The following is a 25,277-nucleotide window of genomic DNA, read 5'->3' as shown; positions in this document are numbered from 1 at the left end:
AAGATGTAAGGTTTGTCGTGGTGAATAACAAATGAATAAATTTAAATAGGTAGGAAAGTTTGGTGGGGAAATAATGATGGGGTTTATAAATAAGGGATTAATTAAGTCAGTAATACTGTATATTCCTGCGTAGAAGACTACTTTTGAAGCCAGGAAAATCTTCTCAAAAGTCGGTCGACTTACACGCTGAGTCGTATTTCTTCTACGGCCAGTGTATCTCTAACTCTATATTTTAACTGGAAAAGTCAGGGGTCGTATTATACGCTGGAATATACAGTAAGTTAATTAGAAAATGATGAAGTCCCCTAACGATGGGAATGAAAAATGGATTTATATAAGAAAATGTTGGGTTTTTTCTTTTCTTTTTTTGTATTTTTTAATGTTGTTTTTACAAAATGAATAAATTATTTTTTGAGGGGGGAAGAAACAATTTAAACAGCGACACACTCACCTTTTCCCTTTTTTGTTGGGCGTGTCGTAAGGACGGAGAAAGTCCAGTTTGTTCTTACTGAGCACACAAAGATCAATGTTACTGCCGGAGCCCAGATCATTGTATATGCCAGCTGCAATGGCGTCTCTCACAAGCTGTTTGGCTTCCTCCTCCTAGGAAACAAAAGTGGGTTATCAGACATTTGCCCTCCTTCAAGCAATTTCCAAGCAATTGCACAATGCCAGCCATTGGAGGAATCGTCTCCTAGAATCCTAGAGTTGGAAGAGACCACAAGGGCCATCCAGTCCACCCCATGTCAAGCAGGAAACACCATCAAAGCATTCCTGACATATGGCTGACAGCAACACGTGGCCAGGTCAGCTAGTAGAATCATAGGATCCAAAGTTGGAAGAGACCACAAGGGCCATCCAGTCCAACCCCCTGCCAAGCAGGAAACACCATCAAAGCATTCCTGACAGATGGCTGTCAAGCCTCCGCTGAAAGACCTCCAAAGAAGGAGACTCCACCATACTCCTTGGTAGCAAATTCCACTGTCGAACAGCTCTTACTGTCAGGAAGTTCTTCCTAATGTTGAGGTGGAATCTTCTTTCTTGTAGCTTGAATCCATTGCTCCGTGTCTGCTTCTCTGGAGCAGCAGAAAACAACCTTTCTCCCTCCTCTATATGGCATCCTTTGATATATTTGAACATGGCTATCATGTCACCCCTTAACCTTCTCTTCTCCAGGCTAAACATACCCAGCTCCCTAAGCCGTTCCTCATAAGGCATCATTTCCAGGCCTTTGACAATTTTGGTTGCCCTCTTCTGGACACGTTCCAGCTTGTCAATATCCTTCTTGAACTGTGGTGCCCAGAAGTGGACACAGTACTCCAGGTGAGGTGTGACCAGAGCAGAATACAGTGGTACTATTACTTCCTTTGATCTAGATGCTATACTCCTATTGCTGCAGCCCAGAATTGCATTGGCTTTTTGAGCTGCTGCATCACACTGTTGACTCATGTCAAGTTTGTGGTCTACCAAGACTCCTAGATCCTTTTCACATGTACTGCTCTCAAGCCAAGTGTCACCCATCCTTTCCTCTTTTTTTGCCAGTGTAGTACCTTACATTTCTCCCCAGGGTGGATAAAAATCAATGATTTTTTTAAAAAAATCAAAAAAATCGGATTTTTTTGATTTAAATCGGAATTTTTTAAATAAAATGCTTTTTGAGGAAAATATTTTACCACCCAAAGGTTATTCCATCATGAAGTAAAGATTAGTTTTTTAATTATGTAGAATAAGGTTGTATATGTTTAATTTTTTGGGTAAATAAATTCCATTAATCCATTCACAATGTCATGCTCTTCCAGAGGTTTTTGTAAGATTATTGGGCAGTTTCTCTGCCTACAAGATATTATCACAGATGCTTGGTTTACTTTTGCAGTTCTCAAAACTGAATTTGACTCAACAGAGATCACATGCCTCTTCTTCACAGCAAAAATGTTATAACATGAACAGAGTTGAGAAAAAGACCTTAATTCTATTGCTGTACAAACCTATGAATACAGAAACAACCCCTTCAGTGCTAACTTTCAAGAAGTTCAGTGAATAGAATAGAAATAATATTTTTCTGATTGGAGTGGACAGTATTTAGGTTTTTCATGTGTAGGCTGGGCTGACAGTCTAAGTTTCTTAATATATATATATATTGTTTTTGTTTAGCCAAATTAGTTAACAAACATGGATATTTGTTTAAGCAAATAACATATGCTGTAATGGTTACAGGTAGGTAGCCGTGTTGGTCTGGGTCGAAGTAAAATAAAAAAATTCCTTCAGTAGCACCTTAAAGACCAACTAAGTTTTTATTTTGGTATAAGCTGTTTTATTTTGGTATAAGCTTCTAGTTTGGTATAAGAAGTGTGCATGCAGACGAAAGCTTATACCAAAATAAAAACTTAGTTGGTCTTTAAGGTGCTACTGAAGGATTTTTTTTTATTTTAATATGCTGTAATGTTATTGTTTCAGTTGAATAAATCTATTTAAATTGTTATTATTAAGGTAATGATTATTTTTCTCCTTCCTAAGTACAACAGTAAAGTTGTCCAAATATGAAAGATTAACCTATTAAACTGGGGATGAAAAACTAATATGAAAAGTTGTTATTCTAAAAATCTTCATCTACTTGCATATTAAAGTTATACTGCAAGAATTAGTCTTTATGTAGAAAACTACAGTATGATTTAAATCAAGCCTTACTGACTAGTGATTTAAATCGTGATTTAAATCGTGATTTAAATCAGTTTGATTTAAATCAAATCCACCCTGTTTCTCCCTGTTCAAATTCATCTTGTTTGCTTTGGCCCAGTTGTCTAATCTGTTAAGGTCATTTGGAAGTGTGGTCCTGTCCTCTGGGGTATTGGCCACAGCTCCCCATATGCTGTCATCTGCAAACTTGCTCAGGATGCCCTCAAGCCCATCATCCAAGTCATTGATAAAGATGTTGAATAAGACTGGGCCCAAGACAGAACCCTGTGGCACCCCACTAGTCACTACTCTCCAGGATGAGGAGGAGCCATTGATGAGCACCCTTTGGGTTCGTTCAGTAAGCCAGTTACAAATCCACTGAATGGTAGCATTGCCTAGCCCGCATTTTACCAGCTTCTTTAAAAGAATATCATGGGGCACCTTGCTGACATCAAGAATATCATAGTCACTTCTCTCCAGGATGAAGAGGAGCCATGGGTTCCTTTGGGTTCGGTCAGCCAACCAGTTACAAATCCACTGAATGGTAGCATTGTCTAGACCAGGCATCCCCAAACTTCGGCCCGGCAGATGTTTTGGACTACAATTCCCATCTTCCCCGACCACTGGTCCTGTTAGCTAGGGATCATGGGAGTTGTAGGCCAAAACATCTGGAGGGCCGCAGTTTGGGGATGCCTGGTCTAGACCGCATTTTACCAGCTTCTTTACAAGAGTATCATGGGGCTGGTAAAATGCTAGTAAAATGTCTCCTGAAGCAAAACGTGGCATAGAAACCAAAATGCAGGGCAGGATCTCTTTGCAAGGTCCAGGAACCCTTCGGTGGAAATAATAATAATAATAACAACAACAACAACAATAATATATATATACACATACATACATACATACAGTGGAACCTCGGTTTATGAACACCTCGGTTTACGAATTTTTGGTTTACGAACGCCGCGGACTCATCTGGAATGGATTAATCCACTTTCCATTACTTTCAATGGGAAAGTTCGCTTCAGTTTATGAACGCTTCAGTTTATGAACAGACTTCCGGAACCAATTGTGTTCATAAACCGAGGTGCCATTGTATATATAAATGTCAAAATGGCATGTGGTTGCGTTTCCACTTTTCACTGAAACCGCTTGACTGATGACGTTCAAATTTGCACACAACGACCCATGCTACAGTGAGATTAATCTTATCAAGTTTGCTGTGCCAGGTAAAAAAAACCCAAACCCCGTGTTTCAAAACACCACTCAGACGAAAATGCATTCCAGGAAAAGAAGGTTGCAAACCAGCGCCCTCTATCGGTACTGCACCTTCCCTCTCAACAGAATCTCGGCTGCCTATATTTCCAAGCAATTTCACAATGCCAGCCATCAGCCTCCATTGGAGTAATGGTCTCCTGAAGCAAAACTTGGCATAGAAACCAAAATGCGGGGCAGGATCTGCTTGCAAGGCCCAGGAACCCTTCAGTGGTAATAATAATAATAATTTTATATATGTAAAAACGGCATGTGGATGTGTTTCCACTCTTCACCGAAACCACTTAACCGAGAGTTTCACCTATATATATATATAAATCACCTATATATATAAAAAATGTAAACTGGGCACGTCCATTAATATCCACGTTTCAACAAAACCGCTTGGCTGATTGCTTTCAAATTTTGACATAATGCCGCATGCGAATATGAGAGTAAGATAGATGTCACACCTGTGCCAGGTAAAAAAAACCAAACCCCGTGTTTCAAAACACACCACTCAGACGAAAATGCATACTGGGAAAAGAACCATGTTGCAAACCAGTGCCCTCTGGCGGCAGCTACGCTGGTACTGCACCTATAGAACCTTCCCTCTCGACAGCACCTCAGCTGCCGTTTACATACTAGGCTGAATAATAATAATAATAATTTATTATTTATACCCCGCCCATCTGGCTGGGCCTCCCCAGCCACTCTAGGCGGCTTCCAACAGAAAAATAAAATAAAATAATCGATTAAACATTGAAAGCCTCCTTAAACAGGGCTGCCTTTACAGACTAGGTCGGATGGAGGCACTGACTCGCCTGGGTGGGGGTTCGGGAGAGGAGGGGACGGGATAGGTCAGGACACGGTGGGGCCAGTCACAGAAATGACCCGGGGTGGGGGGAATAGGGGGTTTGATACGTCGTGGGTTGGGACAGGGTGGGCGGCATCACAGGGACAAGCCGGGGGGGAGGGGGCTTCCAGGATTTTTGTCAAATCAAATACGAGTCCTTGGACAAGCCTCAGACATGTTCGTGTGACCCTATCTCAGCTACATCCCTCAGTTTAGCAAGAAAAAATATGTACTGAGATAAGGTAAAGGTAGAGGGACCCATGACCATTAGGTCCAGTCGTGACCGACTCTGCCGCCAACCTTCTGATCAGCAAGCCCAAGGCTCTGGGGTTTAACACACAGCAAACATAATAATTGACAGTACCAGAAAAACAGGAATTCTTCAGACTGAAAACACATGAATGACATTACATTTATAAATGACCCGCCTAACGACAAATAATGACAATGACAACCAATCAAGGCTTGACATATCTTGCTTTGCATTTCATGCATCTATTGACAGGCTGGGTATGTTTAGCCTAGAGAATAGAAGGTTAAGGGGTGATATGATAGCCATGCTCAAATATATTAAATGATGTCATATAGAGGAGGGAGAAAGGTTGTTTTCTGCTGCTCCAGAGAAGCGGACACGGAGCAATGGATTCAAGCTACAAGAAAGAAGATTCCACCTCAACATTAGGAAGAACTTCCTGACAGTAAGAGCTGTTTGATAGTGGAATTTGCTGCCAAGGAGTGTGGTGGAGTCTCCTTCTTTGGAGGTCTTTAAGCGGAGGTTTCACGGCCCTGTCAGGAATGCTTTGATGGTGTTTCCTGCTTGGCAGAGGGTTGGACTGGATGGCCCTTGTGGTCTCTTCCAACTTTATGATTCTATGATTCTACTAGCTGACCCGGCCACGCATTGCTGTCAGCCATTTGTCAAGCATGCTTTGATGGTGTTTCCTGCCTGGTAGGGGGTTGGACTGGATGGCCCTTGTGGTCTCTCCCAACTCTATGATTCTGTGATTCTACTAGCTGACCTGGCCACGCGTTGCTGTCAGCCATATGTCAAGAATGCTTTGTTGATGGTGTTTCCTGCCTGGCAGGGGGTTGGACTGGATGGCCCTTGTGGTCTCTTCCAACTCTATGATTCTATAATTTCCGGAGCCCCGGTCATGGGCAGCGCGGCACTGGACATTGCTTCTCCGCATGCCCAGATGCGATTTTCTATGTGGATTTGGGTGCTCTATCCCCTTCCGTCTGCAAATCAGCGGAAGTGACCAAGGCACTCCCTTACTTGTAAAGCAAATGTGGAAATGTTGTGTGCTGGGGATGGGGTGAGAGGAGAACTTTGCTGTTGGAGAGAGGTAATCTATCAGTTTTTGGAGCATCTACAAAACGCAACTCTCCTGATAACGGGTTTAAAGTCAAGATTTAATACCGCCCTCTCTCCACTATGATGTTGCGGTGACAGTTGAAAACTCATTCTCTAAATCTCAACAGACTTTACGGCCGGCAGAGGGCCAATATTGAGTTTTAATGGCATTACAACACATAAATCATCTTTTAAAGATGCTACCGGTAGAATCCAAAATTAAATGCCGGCAATGTCCTCGCCGGTTCTAAATAATTTATCAAACCCCCGTTTCGGACGAGCCTTATTTATTTCTGCCCCAACTGCTCCAATTCCTCGGATGACATTTTGGGAGATGCATTAGCGGTCAGTTTAATGAACTGGGGGGGGGGGTCCTCCAGCAGTTTGGCACATCTGCGGTGACCATTAGGCGGCTGGCTGAGACCTCTTTGTGCCTTTTACAAGTGCCGGCCATTTGTCATGTGGCGGTAAATGGAGAGAGGACATTGGCGCCTCGGGAGCCATTGCGTGATGTAGCAATGGAGGCGAGCTTGTCACAACTGACTTCTATTACAGCCCATCACTCTCGCTGTAATCTCATTTAAGGAGCAGCCATGGTCCCCCAGAGAAGGGATATTCCCAGTTAGCTTGGGGCTTTGCAACCATAAAGGGAGGGAGCGCTCCTTTTATATACTCCAAACTTTTAGGGTACTTTTTGAGATTAATTACCGCCCTGCGTCATTTGTGCTGCCGTCGTCAAGACTGCGACGGTCAGCACATTCAGAATACGCCGCTGTTTTGCAGCTTGAATAACTTCATTCGGTAGTAGAAATTAACATACTGTACACCTCTGTTTTGGAGCTTTAAAAAGTCACTCGGTGGTAGAAATTAGGACACAGGGGAAACTCGGAAAATGAGAATATCATCGAAAAGTGCATTTAATTCAGGAACGCAACTTTAAAGAGTGAAACCAATCAATGAGATAGAATCATAGAGTTGGAAGAGACATCAAGGGCCATCCAGTCCAACCCCCAGCCAAGCAGGAAACACCATCAAAGCATTCTTGACATATGGCTGACAGCAACGCGTGGCCGGGTCAGCTAGTAGAATCATAGAATCATAGAGTTTCACAACCCTGCAAGTGAAAAAGCATGCTAGCTGTGTCGCAAGCAAAGAAGTTGCTTCATCTATATATAAAACGGTCATGTGGGCGCGTCTCCAATTTTCTCTCAAACCGCTGGACCGATTGCGTTCAAATTTGGACACATGCAAATACGCGAGGGATCACGTAGATGAAGGGAATGCTGTGGATATAGCCTATCTTGATTTCAGCAAGGCCTTTGACAAGGTGACCCATGATATTCTTGTAAAGAAGCTGGTAAAATGCGGGCTAGACAATGCTACCATTCAGTGGATTTGAAACTGGCTGGCTGACCGAACCCAAAGGGTGCTCATCCATGGCTCCTCCTCATCCTGGAGAGAAGTGACTAGTGGGGTACCACAGGGTTCTGTCTTGGGCCCAGTCTTCTTCAACATCTTTATCAATGACTTGGATGATGGGCTTGAGGGCATCCTGAGCAAGTTTGCAGATGACACCAAATCGGGAGGGGGGGCTAATACCCCAGAGGACAGGATCACACTTCCAAATGACCTTGACACATTAGACAACTGGGTCAAAGCAAAAAAGATGAATTTTAACAGGGAGAAATGTAAAGTACTCACTTGGGCAAAAAAAGAGGAAAGGATGGGTGACACTTGGCTTGAGAGCAGTACAGTGAAAAGGATCGAGAAGTCTTGGTAGACCACCAACTTGACATGAGTCAACAGTGTGATGCAGCAGCTCAAAAGCCAATGCAATTCTGGGCTGCATCAATAGGAGTATAGCGTCTAGATCAAGGGAAGTCATAGTACCACTGTATTCTGCTCTGGTCAGACCTCACCTGGAATACTGTGTCCAGTTCTGGGCACCACAGAATACTGACAAGCTGGAACGTGTCCAGAGGAGGACGACCAAAATGGTCAAGGGCCTGGAAACGATGCCTTATGAGGAACGGCTTAGGGAGCTGGGTATGTTTAGCCTGGAGAAGAGAAGGTTAAGGGGTGATACGATAGCCATGTTCAAAGATATCAAAGGATGTCATATAGAGGAGGGAGAAAGGTTGTTTTCTGCTGCTCCAGAGAAGCGGACACTGAGCAATGGATTCAAACTACAAGAAAGAAGATTCCACCTCAACATTGGGAAGAACTTCCTGACAGAGCTGGGCCAGGTAAAAACCCCAAAACCCTGTGTTCCGGAACTCACAACTGAGACGAAAGTGCATGCTGGGAAACAGAAGGCAGAAGCTGCGTCTCCGAGACCGACGCAAGATCCTGACGTCACCAGCCAACATACTATAACCGACACAAAAGCCATTCCTCCACAAAGCCCGACGTTGGGATCCTGCACCTAAACCCCACTTCTGTCCCTCACAGACCGCACCATGCCGACACCTCGCCAAAAACCACCCACACCCTGCCTTTACCCCTCCTCCCCCGAATACCTGACATACAGGCTGGGATACGCCGACACCGGCACCAAGGGAGTCACAGGGATGAGCCGGGGGGGGGACCGGGTAGGGGGCTAGGGGAGCCACAGGGATGAGCCGAGGGGTGGGGGGAGGCGCGGGTTACAGGGAGGGGGTGGGGGTAGTCACAGGGATGAACCGGGGGTAGGGGCAGGAGGGGGCACAATAGGTCATGGGTCAGGACAGTGGGGGGAGTCACAGGGAGGAGCCATAGCAACGCGTGGCCGGGTCAGCTAGTCATCTATAAAATGTTACGCCAGAACAACCTCACAGTACACTTCTGGACGTCTCTTTCCTCAGAAAAAAATAATCTGTGACAGTTTGAAGGATGCCAATCCACTGAAATGGGGCGAGAGGTGAATACATTTCTACATATTTTAGAGCCTGCATTAAGTCATTTCAGCTTTTCCTCATCAACCTCGTGGAAAGGTGCCAATTCTGGCTTGTCTGTAAACAGCTGCATCCTGACATTTTGAAACACATCACCACAGTTGCAATGTGGAAGGATAGAATATGATCTATGCCCTGACTATATATATAAAAAAGATAAAATGTACAAATTACTTTAAGTGAGAATCTGAGAGAGATAACTGGGCTGGGGAGGGGGGTATCCGGGAGGTCAGAGCGGCAGTAAAATCTATACCGAAGTGCTGGGAGTTTGGGACTAGCAAAAAAACGATAGCTCTTGAAGGATACCAAAGCCTAGAGAAGGATAATTAGACCATGGAAGAGGAATCAGCAGCCTCAGTTGTAGAGAAATGTGGATATGCCTGTCTTCTGGGAGAAACTTTGTCAAGATCGATACGTAACTGGAGAAGCTAAATCTGCTGGGAAGCTCAGGGAGAGAACCGACCCAACGCAGCTCCTCTGTATCAAAAAGGTTTGATTACTTCCTGCATCCCCTCCCTTATCTATATATATCTATATCTATCTATCATCTATCTACCTACTGTATCTATCTATATATATATATAAACTAGCTGAACCTGCCACACATTGCTGCGGCTCATCCCTGTGACTTCCGCCATCCTGTTCCGACTCATGACGTATTCTGCCCCCTCCTTCCCCCGACTCATCCCTGTGACTGCCCACAACCTGTCCCGACCCATGAGCTATTCTTCCTTTCCCCACCCCCACCCCCGGCTCATCCCTGTGACTGGCCATACCCTGTCCCGACCCATGACCTATCCTGCCCCCCCTACCCCCAACCAGGCTCAACCCTGTGATTGACCCCACCCTGTCCCGACCCAGGAACTATCCTGGACCCTCAGCCCAGTCTGGAAAGGCGAGCTGAGATGCTGTGGACGGAAGCTTTCCTACGTACAGGACCAGTGTGGCCGTCACAAGAGGGCGCTGTTTTGCAATTTCTCCTGTGCTCCTGTGCTTCATCCGAGTTGTGAGTTCTGGAACATGTGGTTTGGGGGCTTTTACGTGGCCGAGGTGTGACACCTGCCTACGCAAACAATACGGGGTCACTCTCATATTCGCTTGGGACGTTGTGTCCAAATGTGAACGCAACCGGTCAAGCAGTTCCGGAGTAAAGTGGAGACCCACCCACATGCCCTTCTTACATTTATATATAGTAAAGTTAACGTTGCCCCTGACCATCAGGTCCAGTCATGTCCGACTCTGGGGTTGCGGCGCTCATCTCACTCTATAGGCCGAGGGAGCTGGCGTTTGTCCGCAGACAGCTTCCGGGTCATGTGACCAGCATGACAAAGCTGCTTCTGGCGAACCAGAGCAGCGCACGGAAACGCCATTTACCTTCCCGCCGGAGCGGTCCCTATTTATCTACTTGCACTTTGATGTGCTTTCGAACTGCTAGGTGGGCAGGAGCTGGGACCGAGCAACGGGAGCTCACCCCGTTGCAAGGATTCGAACCACCGACCTTCTGATCAGCAAGCCCTAGACTCTGTGGTTTAACCCACAGCGCCACCTGGGTCCCTTCATTTATATATATATAGATGTGAAATGGGCTTGTGTGCTTGTCTCCGCCTCTCACCAAAATTGCTTGACCAATGCCAATAAAATTTGGAGACAACGTCACATGCGAATAAGTGAGTGTCCACAGATGACACCCCAGCGCAAGGTAAAACCCCGTTTTGGGGACCTCAAAACTCAGACAGCAGACACTGCCGGGCATGCTGGGAAATAGAACCCAGAAGCTGCGTCTCCAAGGCCGGGACAGAGTCCATCCTGGGAACCAGAAGGCCGAACCTGCATCTCAGCAACCTGCATCTCAGCAACCAATATGCTATAATAATAATAATTTATTATTTATACCCCACCCATCCGGCTGGGTTTCCCCAGCCACTCTGGGCGGCTTCCAACCAAATATTAAAAACAGTACAGCATCAATCATTAAAACCTTCCCCAAACAGGGCCGCCTTCAGTTGTCTTCTAAAAGTAAAAGAGTTGCTTATTACCTTGACATCTGCTGGGTGGGTGTTCCACAGGGCAGTTGAAACGACCGAGAAGGCCCTCTGTCTGGTTCCCTGTAACCCCCACCTCTCGCAATCAGGGAACCGCCAGAAGGCCCTCAGTGCAGGATCTCAAGTGTCCGGGCAGAACGATGGGGGTGGAGACGCTTCTTCAGGTATACTGGACCGAAGGCCATTTAGGGCTTTCAAGGTCAGTACCAACACTTTCAATTGTGCTCGGAAACGTACTGGGAGCCAGTGTAGATCTCTCAGGACTGGTGTTATGTGGTCTTGGCGGCCGCTCCCAGTCACCAGTCTAGCTGCCGCATTGTAGTTTCCGAGTCACCTTCAAAGGTAGCCCCACGTAGAGCGCATTGCAGTAGTCCAAGCGAGATATAACCAGAGCATGCACCACTCTGGCGAGACAGTCTGCGGGCAGGTAGGGTCTCAGCCTGCGTACCAGATGGAGCCGGTAGACAGCTGCCCTGGACACAGAATGGACCTGCGCCTCCATGGACAGCTGTGAGTCCAATATGACTCCCAGGCTGCGCACCTGGTCCTTCAGGGGCACAGTTACCCCATTCAGGACCAGGGAGTCCTCCACACCTGCCTGCCTCCTGTCCCCCCAAAACAGTACTTCTGTCTTGTCAGGATTCAACCTCAATCCGTTAGCCGCCATCCATCCTCCAACCGCCTCCAGGCACTCACACAGGACCTTCACCGCCATCACTGGTTCTGATTTGAAAGAGAGGCAGAGCTGGGTATCATCTGCATACTGATTAACACCCAGCCCAACCCCCCTGATGATCTCTCCCAGCGGCTGCATGTAGATGTTCAAAAGCATGGGGGAGAGGACAGAACCCTGAGGCACCCCACAAGTGAGTGCCCAGAGGTCTGAACACTCATTCCCCAACACCACTTTCTGAACACGGCTCAGGAAGAAGGAGCGGAACCACTGTATGACAGTGCCGCCAGTTTCCAACCCCTCTAGACAGTCGAGAAGGATGTTATGGCCGATGGTGTCAAAGGCCGCTGAGAGATCCAGCAGATCTCTTATATGCTATAACTGCCAGAACGGCATTCCTCCACAAAGCGCCACGCTGAGATCCTGCCCCTTGCCACCCACGGCCCAAAACACCACAGCTCAGGTTTGCAGGGAACGGAGGTAGGGACTCGCCTGCGTTGCAGGGAACGGAACAGCGGACCTACAGCAACGCGTGGCCGGCCCAGCTAGTTTTCTTTTATTTTTTAAAAGGAGAGAGGAGGCTGGAACCTCCCAGCTTAAACTGACAGTGACATAGAGGATTCTAGAGTTCTACACACTATTATTTCCCAAAGGACAATAGGAGGGGAAAGCATTTCAGATATTGTTGCTTGGAAGCACAACCTCCTTGTGGAATAAGATGGCAAGATTATTGCTTTCTTCAGACTTTAGCTTTTGAGCAATCACACAGAAACTGCTGAAGCAATTGCTTTATTTGGGACAGGGGAAATTTGTAGTGGTAGTTCTCCACTCCATCCAGTGCTTTTCACATAAGTTCCTAAGTCATCAAGAAACACATGTTTTGTAACTGGAGAACACCGCTGTCTGCTATCACAAAGGCGGGAGACCCCACATACACCAAGTCTCCATTTGCTAAAATGAAAGAGGCAAAAAGAAGGGGAAGAAATGGAGGCAGTGAGATATTTTACTTTCTTGGGTTCCATGATCACTGCAGATGGTGACAGCAATCCTGAAATTAAAAGACGCCTACTTCTTCGGAGAAAAGCAATGACAAACCTAGACAGCATCTTAAAAAGCAGAGACATCACTTTGCCAACAAAAGGTCCGTCTAGTTCAAGCTATGGTTTTCGCAGTAGTGATGTATGGAAGTGAGAGCTGGACCATCAAGAAGGCTGATCGCCGAAGAATTGATGCTTTTGAATTCTGGTGCTGGAGGAGACTCTTGAGAGTCCCATGGACTGCGAGAAGATCAAAGTGATCAATTCTGAAGGAAATCAGCCCTGAGTGCTCACTGGAAGGACAGATCCTGAAGCTGAGGCTCCAAGATTTTGGCCATCTCATGAGAAGAGAAGACTCCTTGGAAAAGACCATGATGTTGGGAAAGATGGAGGGCACTAGGAGAAGGGGACGACAGAGGACAAGGTGTTTGGACAGGGTTCTCGAAGCTACCAACATGCTCCAAGACTTTGGCCACCTCATGAGAAGAGTAGACTCCCTGGAAAAGGTGTTCTCGAAGCTACCAACATGAGTCTGACCGAACCGTTTAGGGCTTTCAAGGTCAGCACCAAACCTTTGAATTGTGCTCGGAAACGTACTGGGAGCCAGTGTAGATCTCTCAGGACCGGTGTTATGTGGTCCCGGCGGCCGCTCCTAGTCACTAGTATAGCTGCCGCATTCTGGATTAATTGCAGTTTCCGGGTCACCTTCAAAGGTAGCCCCACGTAGAGCGCATTGCAGTAGTCCAAGCGGGAGATAACTAGAACATGCACCACTCTGGCGAGACAGTCTGCAGGCAGGTAGGGTCTCAGCCTGAGTACCAGATGGAGCTGATAGACAACTGCCCTGGACACAGAATTGACCTGCACCTCCATGGACAGCACCTCCATGAGTCCAAAATGACTCCCAGGCTGCACACCTGGTCCTTCAGGGGCACAGTTACCCCATTCAGAACCAGGGAATCCTCCACACCTGCCCGCCTCCTGTCCCCCACGAACAGTACTTCTGTCTTGTCAGGATTCAACCTCAGTCTGTTAGCCACCATCCATCCTCCGACCGCCTCCAGGCACTCACACAGGACCTTCACTGCCTTCACTGGTTCTGAATTGAAAGAGAGGTAGAGCTGGGTGTCATCTGCAGACTGATGGATACCTGTCCCCAGTCTTGAGTTCCGTGCGGGAGGAGGGCCAGGGAAACCCATGGGAAAGTCAGGTGTGAGGTTTGCCGGCTGCCCCTGTCCTCCTCAGATCCTTGACGGACCCATGACAGTTGTGGAAAACATGGACAAGATGGTTTCCAGCCTCCACCAGCTCCTGAGTGCAGAGAGGCCCAAAGTTGCCATCCGGAGTAAGAATGTCGGTGACATTTCCTTCCTTCCTTAATTCCTTACTTTCCTCCTTAATTCTTCCTTCCTTCCTTCCTTAATTCCTTCTAATTGCAAAGCAACTTCTTGGGCTTTGCCCGCCATCTCTTAAAGACTTGAATTCCAGCTGGCTATTTTTAGAACCCACGCAAGCCTGGCCTCCCCTTTCTCATATCTACATCACAAGGATAATAAACCATGTTAATATTTCATACCAGTGTGAAATATGTGGGGGTATCCATTCAACATCTGTTGTCTTTAGGGTTTCGGGAGTCCCGCAGTGGCCCTTTCAATTTGTAATTTGAGTTTTATACTGAATTAATCAGCAGTTTATCTTCTTTAGTAAAAAACATTTTCCCCAGTATCCTGAATTTACATTAACAATTTATGTTGAATTACCTGCCAAGGCAGAAATGTATGATTCTAGAACTACCGTTCAATAAGGCGGGCTCCTCTTATTTCATTCTTATATGAGCAGCTGCCGCCGCCGCACTTCTGCTGGATAAAATCTCACATTACAGAGCCAGCCTCCACCTGAAAGGAGCTACAAAAGGCTTTCAAATTGTTACAAGATAAAACAGTGATCATGGAACCCAAGAAAGTCAAATCTCTCACTGCCTCCATTTCTTCCCCTTCGATTGGCCAGGAGGTGATGGGACCAGTGGCCATGATCTTGGTTTTTTTGATGTTAAGCTTCAGACCATCTTTTGCGCTCTGCTCTTTCACCCTCATTAAAAGGTTCTTTAATTCCTCCTCCCTTTCTGCCATCAAGGTTGTGTCATCTGCATATCTGAGATTGTTGCTATTTCTTCCGGCAATCTGAATTCTGGACTGGACGAATCCCAAGCCGCAATTCAGATTACCGGAAGAAATATCAACAACCTCAGATATGCAGATATCCCAAGCTGGAATTCAGATTGCCGGAAGAAATATGAAATGATACGGAATAAAATTAGGAAAGGAGTACGACAAGGCTATATATTGTCTCCCTGCTTATTTAACTTGTATGCAGAATTCATCATACAAAAGGCTGGACTGGATGAATCGCAAGCCGGAATTCAGATTGCCAGAAGAAATATCAACAACCTCAAATATGCTGATGACACAACCTTGATGGCAGAAAGTGAGGAGGAATGAAAGAACCTCTGAATGAGGGTGAAAGAGGAGAGTGCAAAATATGGTCTGAAGCTCAACATCAACAAAACTAAGATCATGGCCACTGGTGCCGTCACCTCCTGGCAAATAGAAGGGGAAGAAATGGAGGCAGTGAGAGATTTGACAGATCCTGAAGCTGAAGCGCCAAGACTTTGGCCATCTCATGAGAAGAGTAGACTCCCTGGAAAAGACCCTGATGTTGGGAAAGATGGAGGGCGCAAGGAGAAGGGGACGACAGAGGAGGAGATGGTTGGACAGTGTTCTCGAAGCTACGAACATGAGGGAGGCAGTGGAAGACAGGAGTGCCTGGCGTGTTCCGGTCCAGGGGGTCGTGAAGAGTCGGACACGACTAAACAACAATGAACACAAATGAACAGGCATATTTAATTTGCTACTGATACAAGTTGTAGCAAACAGAACCGAGATTTGACTGGAAGCCAAGTTCAAGCAGGATGAACGCTATGAGTAAAAAGCCTTGATTCTATCCATCTTCTTAATCCATCCTCTCACAGCTGCAGTAAGGAGCTGGATCCGTGTGGCAGCAAAAAGGTGGAAATGGACAGAGAACCAAAAATAAAATAAAAAAGGCAGCGTGCAGAATTGTGAACGGTGTTATAACAGCAACCCTCTGTTGGGTATTAAGGTGTATCTGTTCGTTGTTTTACTGTCAACAGGGAAAAAAAATCAATCTTAGAGGCAGGGGAAGAGTCCGCAGGCACATCATTAAAGTATTCTGGGGAATTCCAATAAAACCTCTCTCCAAAGTTCACAAGAAATATTCCCCTCCTCCACTTAGAATTTCTTGGCTCTTTGCATACAGAAAATATTTTGCATTAAAAAATCTTGCTTGCTGCAGAAGCACCAAACCAGTCTTGCATTATGGAGAAAAACATTTTTTTTCCAGGAAAATCTCACCATTTCCTTCAGTTCATAGAATCATAGAGTTGGAAGAGACCACAAGGGCCATCCAGTCCAACCCCTGGCCAAGCAGGAAACACCATCAAAGCATTCTTGCCATATGGCTGACAGCAACGCGTTACCGGGTCAGCTAGTAGAATCATAGAGTTGGAAGAGACCACAACAGTAACGCAACTTTTGTTTGAATACTTGGCTCCGAAGAAATGCATCAAAAATAATAACCTGTCTGGTGTCCCTACTCTGCGAGGAGTGAAAAGCGATCACCAGACTTTGACAGTCCACTGTGAGCAGACCTGCTCAGATACAAGTTTTAAATGGCACTAACTGGGTTAAGCCCAGAGCCTAGGGCTTACCGATCGGAAAGTCGGCGGTTCGAATCCCTGCAACGGGGTGAGCTCCCATTGCTCAATGGCTCCTCCTCATCCTGGAGAGAAGTGACTAGAGGGGGGCCATCTTTATCAATGACTTGGATGACGGGCTTGAGGGCACCCTGAGCAAGTTTGCAGATGACACTAAATGGGGAGGGTGGCTAATACCCCAGAGGACAGGATCACACTTCAAAATGACCTGAACAGATTAGACAACTGGGCCAAAGCAAACAGGGAGAAATGTAAAGTATTCCACGGGCAAAAAATATATATGAAAGGATGGGTGACACCTGGCTTGAGAGCAGGACATGTGAAAAGGATCAAGGAGTCTTGGTAGACCACCAACTTGACATGAATCAACAGTGTGATGCAGCAGCTCAAAAAGCCAATGCAATTCTGGGCTGCGTCAATAGGAGTATAGCATCTATACTCTAGGATTCTAGGATTCTATGCTCGGTCCCAGCTGCTCCCAACCTAGCAGTTCAAAAGCAAGTCAAAGTGCAAGTACATCAATAGGTACCGCTCTGGCGGGAAGGTAAACGGCATTTCTGTGCGCTGCTCTGGTTTGCCAGAAGCGGCTTTGTCATGCTGGCCCCATGACCTGGAATCTGTACGCTGGCTCCCTCGGCCAGTAAAGTGAGATGAGTGCCGCAACCCCAGAGTCCTTCACGACTGGACCTAATGGTCAGGGGTCCCTTTACAGTTCAGCATACATTTTCAAATTCTTCTTGTTGTTTTTTAGTCCTTTACAAAAAAAAAAGGACTCCACAGGACTCCTCTTTTGTGCATACCAGGTAGAAGGAGTTTCGTCAGTTCCACTGATGAAGGAAAATCCAAATTAGTATCCCTAATTATGTTTGTCCTTAAGAGAGGGAAATGCGGAGAGGGATTTTGGAGAAATACCAGCAGACTACCTCTCCTGGTATGCCCCTGCGGAGAACCTTAAGGTCCACAAATAAGAACATTTTGGAGATCCCGAGACATAAGGTAGGGCCAGGGCCTTTTCAGTATTGGCCCCGACTTGGTGAAACGCTGTCTCACAGGAGACCAGGGTCCTGCAGGATTTGACATCTTTCTGCACGGCCTGCAAGATGGAGCTGTTCTGCCTAGACTCAGTGTGACCCCTGTTTCCCTCCCTATGGTTTTGATTTGGACTATTTTGGCTTTCGCCATCTCACCCCTTGCTTTTTCCTACAAGACAAACTGCCGTCCTTGACAGTCGCCAACAGGTTTACCACTCCTATCCGTCAATCACCCATTCCCACCACCCTTCTGAGTAATATCCCTCCCCACCCTCTGACTATACATAAGGGTCTGGGGACTCCTGTTTCAGTGTACAGCGGAACCTCAGTTGACGAACGCAGCAATCCGTTCCACGGAGGCATTCGTAAACGGAGGCATTTGCTCCCCAAAGGCACACTTCTGCGTGTGCGCGAATCACCGATAGAGCTCTTCTGCGCACACTGTGCAGATCGCTGCTGCGCATGTGCGATCTGCGCATCCGCCGCGGAACCTGGATGTAAACACTTCCGGGTCAGTGGCGTTCATAAACAGAGGTAGGGGTAAACCGAGGTTCCACTGTACAGTGGTGCCTTGACTTACAAATGATTCAACAACAGATTTTTTCGACTTGCGAATGGGGCAAATGGTCGTGCTTACGAATTTCTCAACATCCGAACGGAAACCGCGGCGGTTTTAATTAGGGTTTTTTCGACTTGTGTACATGCACACGAAAGCTCATACCTATGACAAACTTAGTTGGTCTCCAAGGTGCTACTGGAAGGAATTGTTTTTATTTTTTTGTTTCGACATCAGACCAACACAGCTACCTACCTGTAACAATTATTATTACAGTATATCCCTGCGTATAAGACTCCTTTTTAACCCAGAGAAATCTTCTCAAAAGTCGGGGGGGCTGGCTTATACGCCGGGTCGTATTTCTTATACGGCGAGTATATCCCAAACTCTATATTTTAACTGGGAAAGTTGGAGGGTCGTCTTAAACGCCCAGTCGTCTTATACGCCGGAATATATGGTGTTGTTATTATTATTACACAAATCTTCGCAATTCCTGCCCCAGGAAAAAAAAAGCAGAGGGGTTGCCGCTAGTGCAGGGCATCAAGAGCAGACTCACAAAGCAGTGGGCCATCCCCCCCCACCCTGTAAAGGGGCCTGTTTTTGAAAGGCATTCTGCATAAGCTGTGTGCCCTGCCAGTAGGGACGCCAGCTGCCGTCTCCCTTGATCTCCACCGTCTGCTGGCAAACCCCCCAGCAAGCGGCCACCTTCCGATGGAGTCATTAAAACACCAAGTTTCAAATGGGGGGATTAGCCAGAAGACACCCACCACCTGAGCCCCGTGTCAGGGACACGCGGGCATTTTGATCAGCCCCGCTAATGAAGCCGGCATTCATATGCAGCCTGTCGCCACTCCGGAGGAAGCCTAAAGGAGACTGATGAGGCGCCAGCACCTGATCAAGTTTTAAGTTTCGGCAGTTGTCAAAAAAACAAAGAGAAGCTCCCCGCTATCGGCAGTGTCGTCGGCCATTAATCAGGCGCCTGGCCGCAAATAATTAGGTCCATAATTTCCTTCACTCTCCACAAAGTCCCCCCATCTGAGCCCTGCTATTTCACACCCATCCTGAACGACAGATCCTGAACTTTCCACCATTTAAGTCCAGAAATAAAAACAGTGGTCCCTTAATTTATGAATTTGATCCGTTCCGAACAGACCTTCGTAAGTTGAAAAAATTGTAAGTCGAAGCCAATGGGGAGGGGGAAAATCTCAAGTCGAAAAAATCCTATCTAAACCACATCCAAAATGGTGGACGGAACTCTGTTCGTAACTCGAAACATTCGTAGGTCGAGTTATTCGTAAGTCGAGGTACCACTGTAATAATGATGATGATGATGATGATGATGATGATTATACCCTACCTATCTGGCCACTCTGGGCGGCTTCCCAAAGAAGTATTAAAATACAATAATCTAATACAATACTCTTGAGAGTCCCATGGACTGCAAGAAGATCAAACCTATCCATTCTGAAAGAAATCAGCCCTGAGTGCTCACTGGAAGGACAGATCCTGAAGCTGAGGCTCCAAGACTTTGGCTACCTCAAGAGAAGAGAAGACTCCCTGGAAAAGAACCTGATATTGGGAAAGATGGAGGGCACAAGGAGAAGGGGACGGCAGAGGACGAGATGGTTGGATAGTCTTCTCGAAGCTACAAACATGAGTCTGAGCAAACTGCAGGAGGCACTGGAAGACAGGAGTGCCTGACGTGTTCTGGTCCATGGGGTCACGAAGAGTCGGACACGACTAAACAACTAAACAACTATTCTATTCTATTCTATTCTGATCTATCCTGAGAATGCTTGATAGACAGCCTCTCTGGCAGGGGGTTGGGCTGGATGGCCCTCGTGGTCTCTTCCAGCTCTATGATTCCATGATTCTACTAGCTGTCCCGGCCACGCGTTGCTGTCAGCCATATGTCAGGAATGCTTTGATGGTGTTTTCTGCTTGGCAGGGGGCTGGACTGGGTGGCCCTTCCAACTCTATGATTCTAAGGGCTGTCACACTTGGCATCAACAGAGCCACTTGCTACCTAAAACTCAAGACGCGGTCAGAGGTGGGGGGGACGGACGGGGGACAAGCCGTGCTGGTGTGAGGATGCCTGAGGCAGTGGGAGAAGCATCAGCAAGTCATCTTCAAACGACAGAGAGCCCGGGCTATAGAAAACCTGCAAAAATTGGCTAAGCCCACAGTCCTGGTTTCTTTTGCTTTTTTCAGTCGAACATCTTCAAAGTCTGCTATTCTCACTGTAGGGCAAAGCATCTGCCAGAACAGGTTTGATCCTCTCGGCTTTTGGCAGCTCTCCACTTGAAATTCCAGCAAGAGAGATTTTTTCAAGTTGCTATTATTGCCTGTCAGATTTATAAATATTGTGCGCTGTGTGTTGTGGCACGGCTCTCTGGGGACGCCGGCACATGCCAAAAGCGTAACAGAACGAAGGGGGGAGGGAACGGGTCCTCGTCTTCAAATAAATGCTAATTTCTTTAACGGCACTCACACGATGCTTTTGGTGAACGGCTTCAGTAGGACAGAATATATATCCGAGGGGGAGGGGCTGGTTGCCCTTTCCAGCGGTATTCAGCAGCTGATTTCATTAAGCTTCTTTAATTAGATTCCAGATGCTAATTTTCAAGTTGGGACTAGAGGGTGCAGGACAGTTTTTGCCTTTGAATTGTTACTCCGTGATGTGATGGTCTTGGAGAACGCCACTGCCCTTTCAAAGCTCTATTGAGACATTCCGACAATCAGCCAAGAAAGGAGCTGCATTAATCTTGACAGAAAAAAATAGTAGAATGGAATAGAATAGAATAGAATAGAATACTATTGGCCTTTAAGCAACTAGAAACATAGAATCATACAATCATACAATCATAGAGTTGGAAGAGACCACAAGGCCCATCTAGGCCAACCCCCTACCAAGCAGGAAAGACCACCAAAGCATTCCTGACATATGGCTGACAGCAACGCATGGCCGGGTCAGCTAGTAGAATCACAGAATCATAGAGTTGGAAGAGACCACAAGGGCCAGCCAATCCAACCCCCTGCCAAGCAGGAAACACCATCAAAGCATTCCTGACATATGGCCGTCAAGCCTCTGCTTAAAGACCTCCAAAGGAGGAGACTCCACCACACACCTTGGCAGCAAATTCCACTGCCGAACAGCTCGTACTGTCAGGAAGTTCTTCCTAATGTTGAGGTGGAATCTTCTTTCTTGTAGCTTGAATCCATTGCTCCATGTCTACTTCTCTGGAGCAGCAGAAAACAACCTTTCACCCTCTTCTATATGACATCCTTTGATATATTTGAACATGGCTATCATATCACCCCTTCACCTTCTCTTCTCCAGGCTAAACATACCCAGTTCCCTAAGCCGTTCCTCATAAGACATCATTTCCAGACCGTTGACCATTTTGGTTGACCCCTTCTGGACACGATCCAGCTTGTCAGTTTCCTTTTTGAACTGTGGTGCCCAGAACTGGACACAGTACTCCAGGTGCGGTCTGACCAGAGCAGAATACAGTGGTACTATTACTTCCCTTGATCTAGATGCTATACTCCTATTGATGCAGCCCAGAATCGAATTGGGTTTTTGAGCTGCTGCATCACACTGTTGACTCATGTCAAGTTTGTGGTCTACCAAGACTCCTAGATCCTTTTCACATGTACTACTCTCGAGCCAGGTGTCACCCATCCTTTCATTATTATTTTTTGCCCAAGTGGAGTACTTTACATCATCCAAGTCATTGATAAAGATGTTGAATAAGACTGGGCCCAAGACAGAACCCTGTGGCACCCCACTAGTCACTTCTCTCCAGGATGAGGAGGAGCCATGGATGAGCACCCTTTGGGTTCGGTCAGTCAGCCAGTTACAAATCCACTGAATGGTAGCATTGTCTAGCCTGCATTTTACCAGCTTCTTTACAAGAATATCATGGGGCACCTTGTCAAAGGCCTTGCTGAAATCAAGGCTATATCCACAGCATTCCCTTAATCTACGTCAGGCACCCCCAAACTTCGGCCCTCCAGATGTTTTGGACTACAATTCCCATCATCCCTGATCACTGGTCCTGTTAGCTAGGAATCATGGGCATCGTAGGCCAAAACATCTGGAGGGCCACAGTTTGGGGATGTCTCAACACACAAATCTGGTCCTGAGGATTTCACCCTTGACAAGCTGGGAGAAGAAAACCACTAAGCCTAAAAAAAAGTGACTTCAATACCAGTCTCCACTTTAAAAAAAAAGTCAAGGGCTTTGTGAAGAACATGCACAGACTCAACAATCAACCATACCTTCCACTTTTGCACTCATAACTCAAAGAGCCAGGCACAAAATATCTGGAAACACCAGCATTTGAGGAAACATCAGGTATGTGTTTAACACAGGCGTCGTCAATGTTTTCTGACCGTGGGCCGGAGGATTCTCGGCGCCCCGGACATGGGCATGGTGCCGGAAAAGGCTTCTGCCCATGTCCTTCTCAGTAGTGGCGCCTGCCCTGTGGAACGCGCTCCCATCTGATGTCAAAGAGAACAACAACTACCAGACTTTTAGAAGACATCTGAAGGCAGCTCTGATCAGGGAGGCTTTAAATGTTTAATAGATTACTGTATTTTATTTTTCTGTTGGAAGCCGCCCAGAGTGGCTGGGGAAACCCAGCCAGATGGGTGAGGTATTATTATTATTATTATTATTATTATTATTATTATTATTATTATTATCCATAGAGGCGCGGGTCAATTCTGTGTCCAGGACAGCTGTTTATCAGCTCCATCTGGTACGCAGGATGAGACCCTACCTGCCTACAGACTGTCTCACCAGGGTGGTGCATGCTCTAGTTATCTCTCGCTTGGACTACTGCAATGCGCTCTAAATGGGGCTACCTTTGAAGGTGACCTGGAAACTACAACTAATCCAGAATGTGGCACCTAGACTGGTGACTGGGAGCGGCCGCCAAGACCACATAACACCGGTCTTGAAAGACCTCCATTGGCTCCCAGTACGTTTCGGAGCACAATTCAAAGTGTTGGTGCTGACCTTGAAAGCCCTAAATGGCCTCGGTCCAGTATACCTGAAGGGGCGTCTCCACCCCCATCGTTCTGCCCGGACAGTGCCGAGGGCCTTCTGGCAGTTCCCTCGTTGCAAGAAGCCAAGTTGCAGGGAACCAGGCAGAGGGCCTTCTTGGTGGTGGTGCCCGCCCTGTGGAATGCCCTCCCATCCGGTGTCAAAGAGAAAAACAGCTACCAGATTTTTAGAAGGCATCTGAAGGCAGCCCTGTTTCGGGAGGCCTTCAATGTTTAATAGATTATTGTATTTCATTTTTCTGTTGGAAGCTGCCCAGAGTGGCTGGGGAAACCCAGCCAGATGAGCGGGGTAAAAATAATTTATTATTATTATTATTATTATTATTATTATTATTATTATTATTACTACTACTACTACAGTACTACTATTATTGTTGTTGTTGTTGTTGTTGTAGTAGTATAAGACGACTGGGCATAGAAGACGACCCCCAACTTTTTCAGTTAAAATATAGTGTTTGGGATATACGCACCGTATAAGAAATACGACCCGGCGTATAAGACGACCCCCGACTTTTGAGAAGATTTTCCTGGCTTAAAAAGTAGCCTTATACTCAGGTATGTACAGTATACAAATATACAGTGGAAGTACAGGAGGCAGAGACAAGTGTTTACCTCCATATCAGGCTTGAATTTGTCTTCAAAAACGGCCATGGCTGCCAAGGACCCTGAACCTGAAAAAGCAAGGAGAAGTTTCCATTTTAATTTTCACCATCATTGCATCCAATACAGCAGGCACCCCCAATCTACGGCCCTCCAGATGTTTTGGTCTACACCTCCCATGATCCCTCGCTAACAGGACCAGTGGTCAGGGATGATGGGAATTGTAGTCCAAAACATCTGGAGGGCCGAAGTTTGGGGATGCCTGCAATACACCATTATGGTTTTCAAATGAATGAAGAGAAAAGGCAACGACAAGACTTTACAAATACAAAAAAATTTTAAAAACCCTTCCAGTAGCAACTTAGAGACCAACTAAGTTTGTCATAGGTATGAGCTTTCGTGTGCATGCGCACTTCTTCAGATACACTGAAAGAGAAGTCACCAGACCCTTATATATAGTCAGAGGGTGTATTTACAAATACTAATTGACATTCCCATACATTTGTTTCGCTACTGTGGGAGAAGAGCAATGACAAACCTAGACAGCATCTTCAAAAGCAGAGACATCACCTTGCTGACAAAGATCCGTCTAGTTCAAGCTATGGTTTTCCCAGTAGTGATGTATGGAAGTGAGAGCTCGACCATCAAGAAGGCTGATCGCCGAAGAATTGATGCTTTTGAATTATGGTGCTGGAGGAGACTCTTGAGAGTCCCATGGACTGCAAGAAGATCAAACCTATCCATTCTGAAAGAAATCAGCCCTGAGTGCTTACTGGAAGGACAGATCCTGAAGCTGAGGCTCCAAGACTTTGGCCACCTCATGAGAAGAGAAGACTCCCCTGATGTTGGGAAAGATGGAGGGCACAAGGAGAAGGGGACGACAGAGGATAAGATGGTTGGACGGTGTTCTCGAAGCCACCAACATGCTCCAAGACTCTGGCCACCTCATGAGAAGAGAAGACTCCCCGGAGTCAGCTTGTCAGTGTCCTTCTTGAACTGTGGTGCCCAGAACTGGACACAGTATTCCAGGTGAGGTCTTACCAGTGGTGCTATTACTTCCCTTGATCTAGATCAGGCAGTGGTGCTATTACTTCCCTTGATCTAGATCAGGCATCCCCAGACTTTGGCCCTCCAGATGTTTTGGACTACAACTCCCATCTTCCCCAACCACTGGACCCAGCTAGGGATCATGAGAGTTGTAGCCCAAAACATCTGGAGGGCCGCAGTTTGGGGATGCCTGATCTAGATGCTATACTCCTATTGACGCAGCCCAGAATTGCATTGGCTTTTTGAGCTGCTGCATCACACTGTTGACTCATGTCAAGTTGGTGGTCTACCAAGACTCTTAGATCCTTTTCACATGTACTGCTCTCAAGCCAGGTGTCTCCCATCCTGAATTTGTGCC

The 25,277-nt window shown here is 46.5% G+C and overlaps 1 protein-coding gene across 1 annotated transcript in view; it reads right to left on the bottom strand.

Annotated features, from left to right (window-relative positions):
• PSMB7 (proteasome 20S subunit beta 7) overlaps positions 1–25,277 on the bottom strand; it is a 51,987-nt gene that overhangs the window by 4,197 nt on the left and 22,513 nt on the right. Inside the window, exons 6-7 of the mRNA XM_035112792.3 lie at positions 23,885–23,943; positions 452–603 (exon numbers count right to left, since the gene is read on the bottom strand). Of these exons, the coding sequence (XP_034968683.1) occupies positions 452–603; positions 23,885–23,943 (211 nt within the window). The remainder of the gene's footprint in view (positions 1–451; positions 604–23,884; positions 23,944–25,277) is intronic.

Source organism: Zootoca vivipara, chromosome Z2 (genome assembly GCF_965207765.1).
Source record: "Zootoca vivipara chromosome Z2, rZooViv2.hap1.1, whole genome shotgun sequence".
Classification (NCBI taxonomy): domain Eukaryota; kingdom Metazoa; phylum Chordata; class Lepidosauria; order Squamata; family Lacertidae; genus Zootoca; species Zootoca vivipara.
This window is presented reverse-complemented; position numbering and strand designations above follow the sequence as displayed.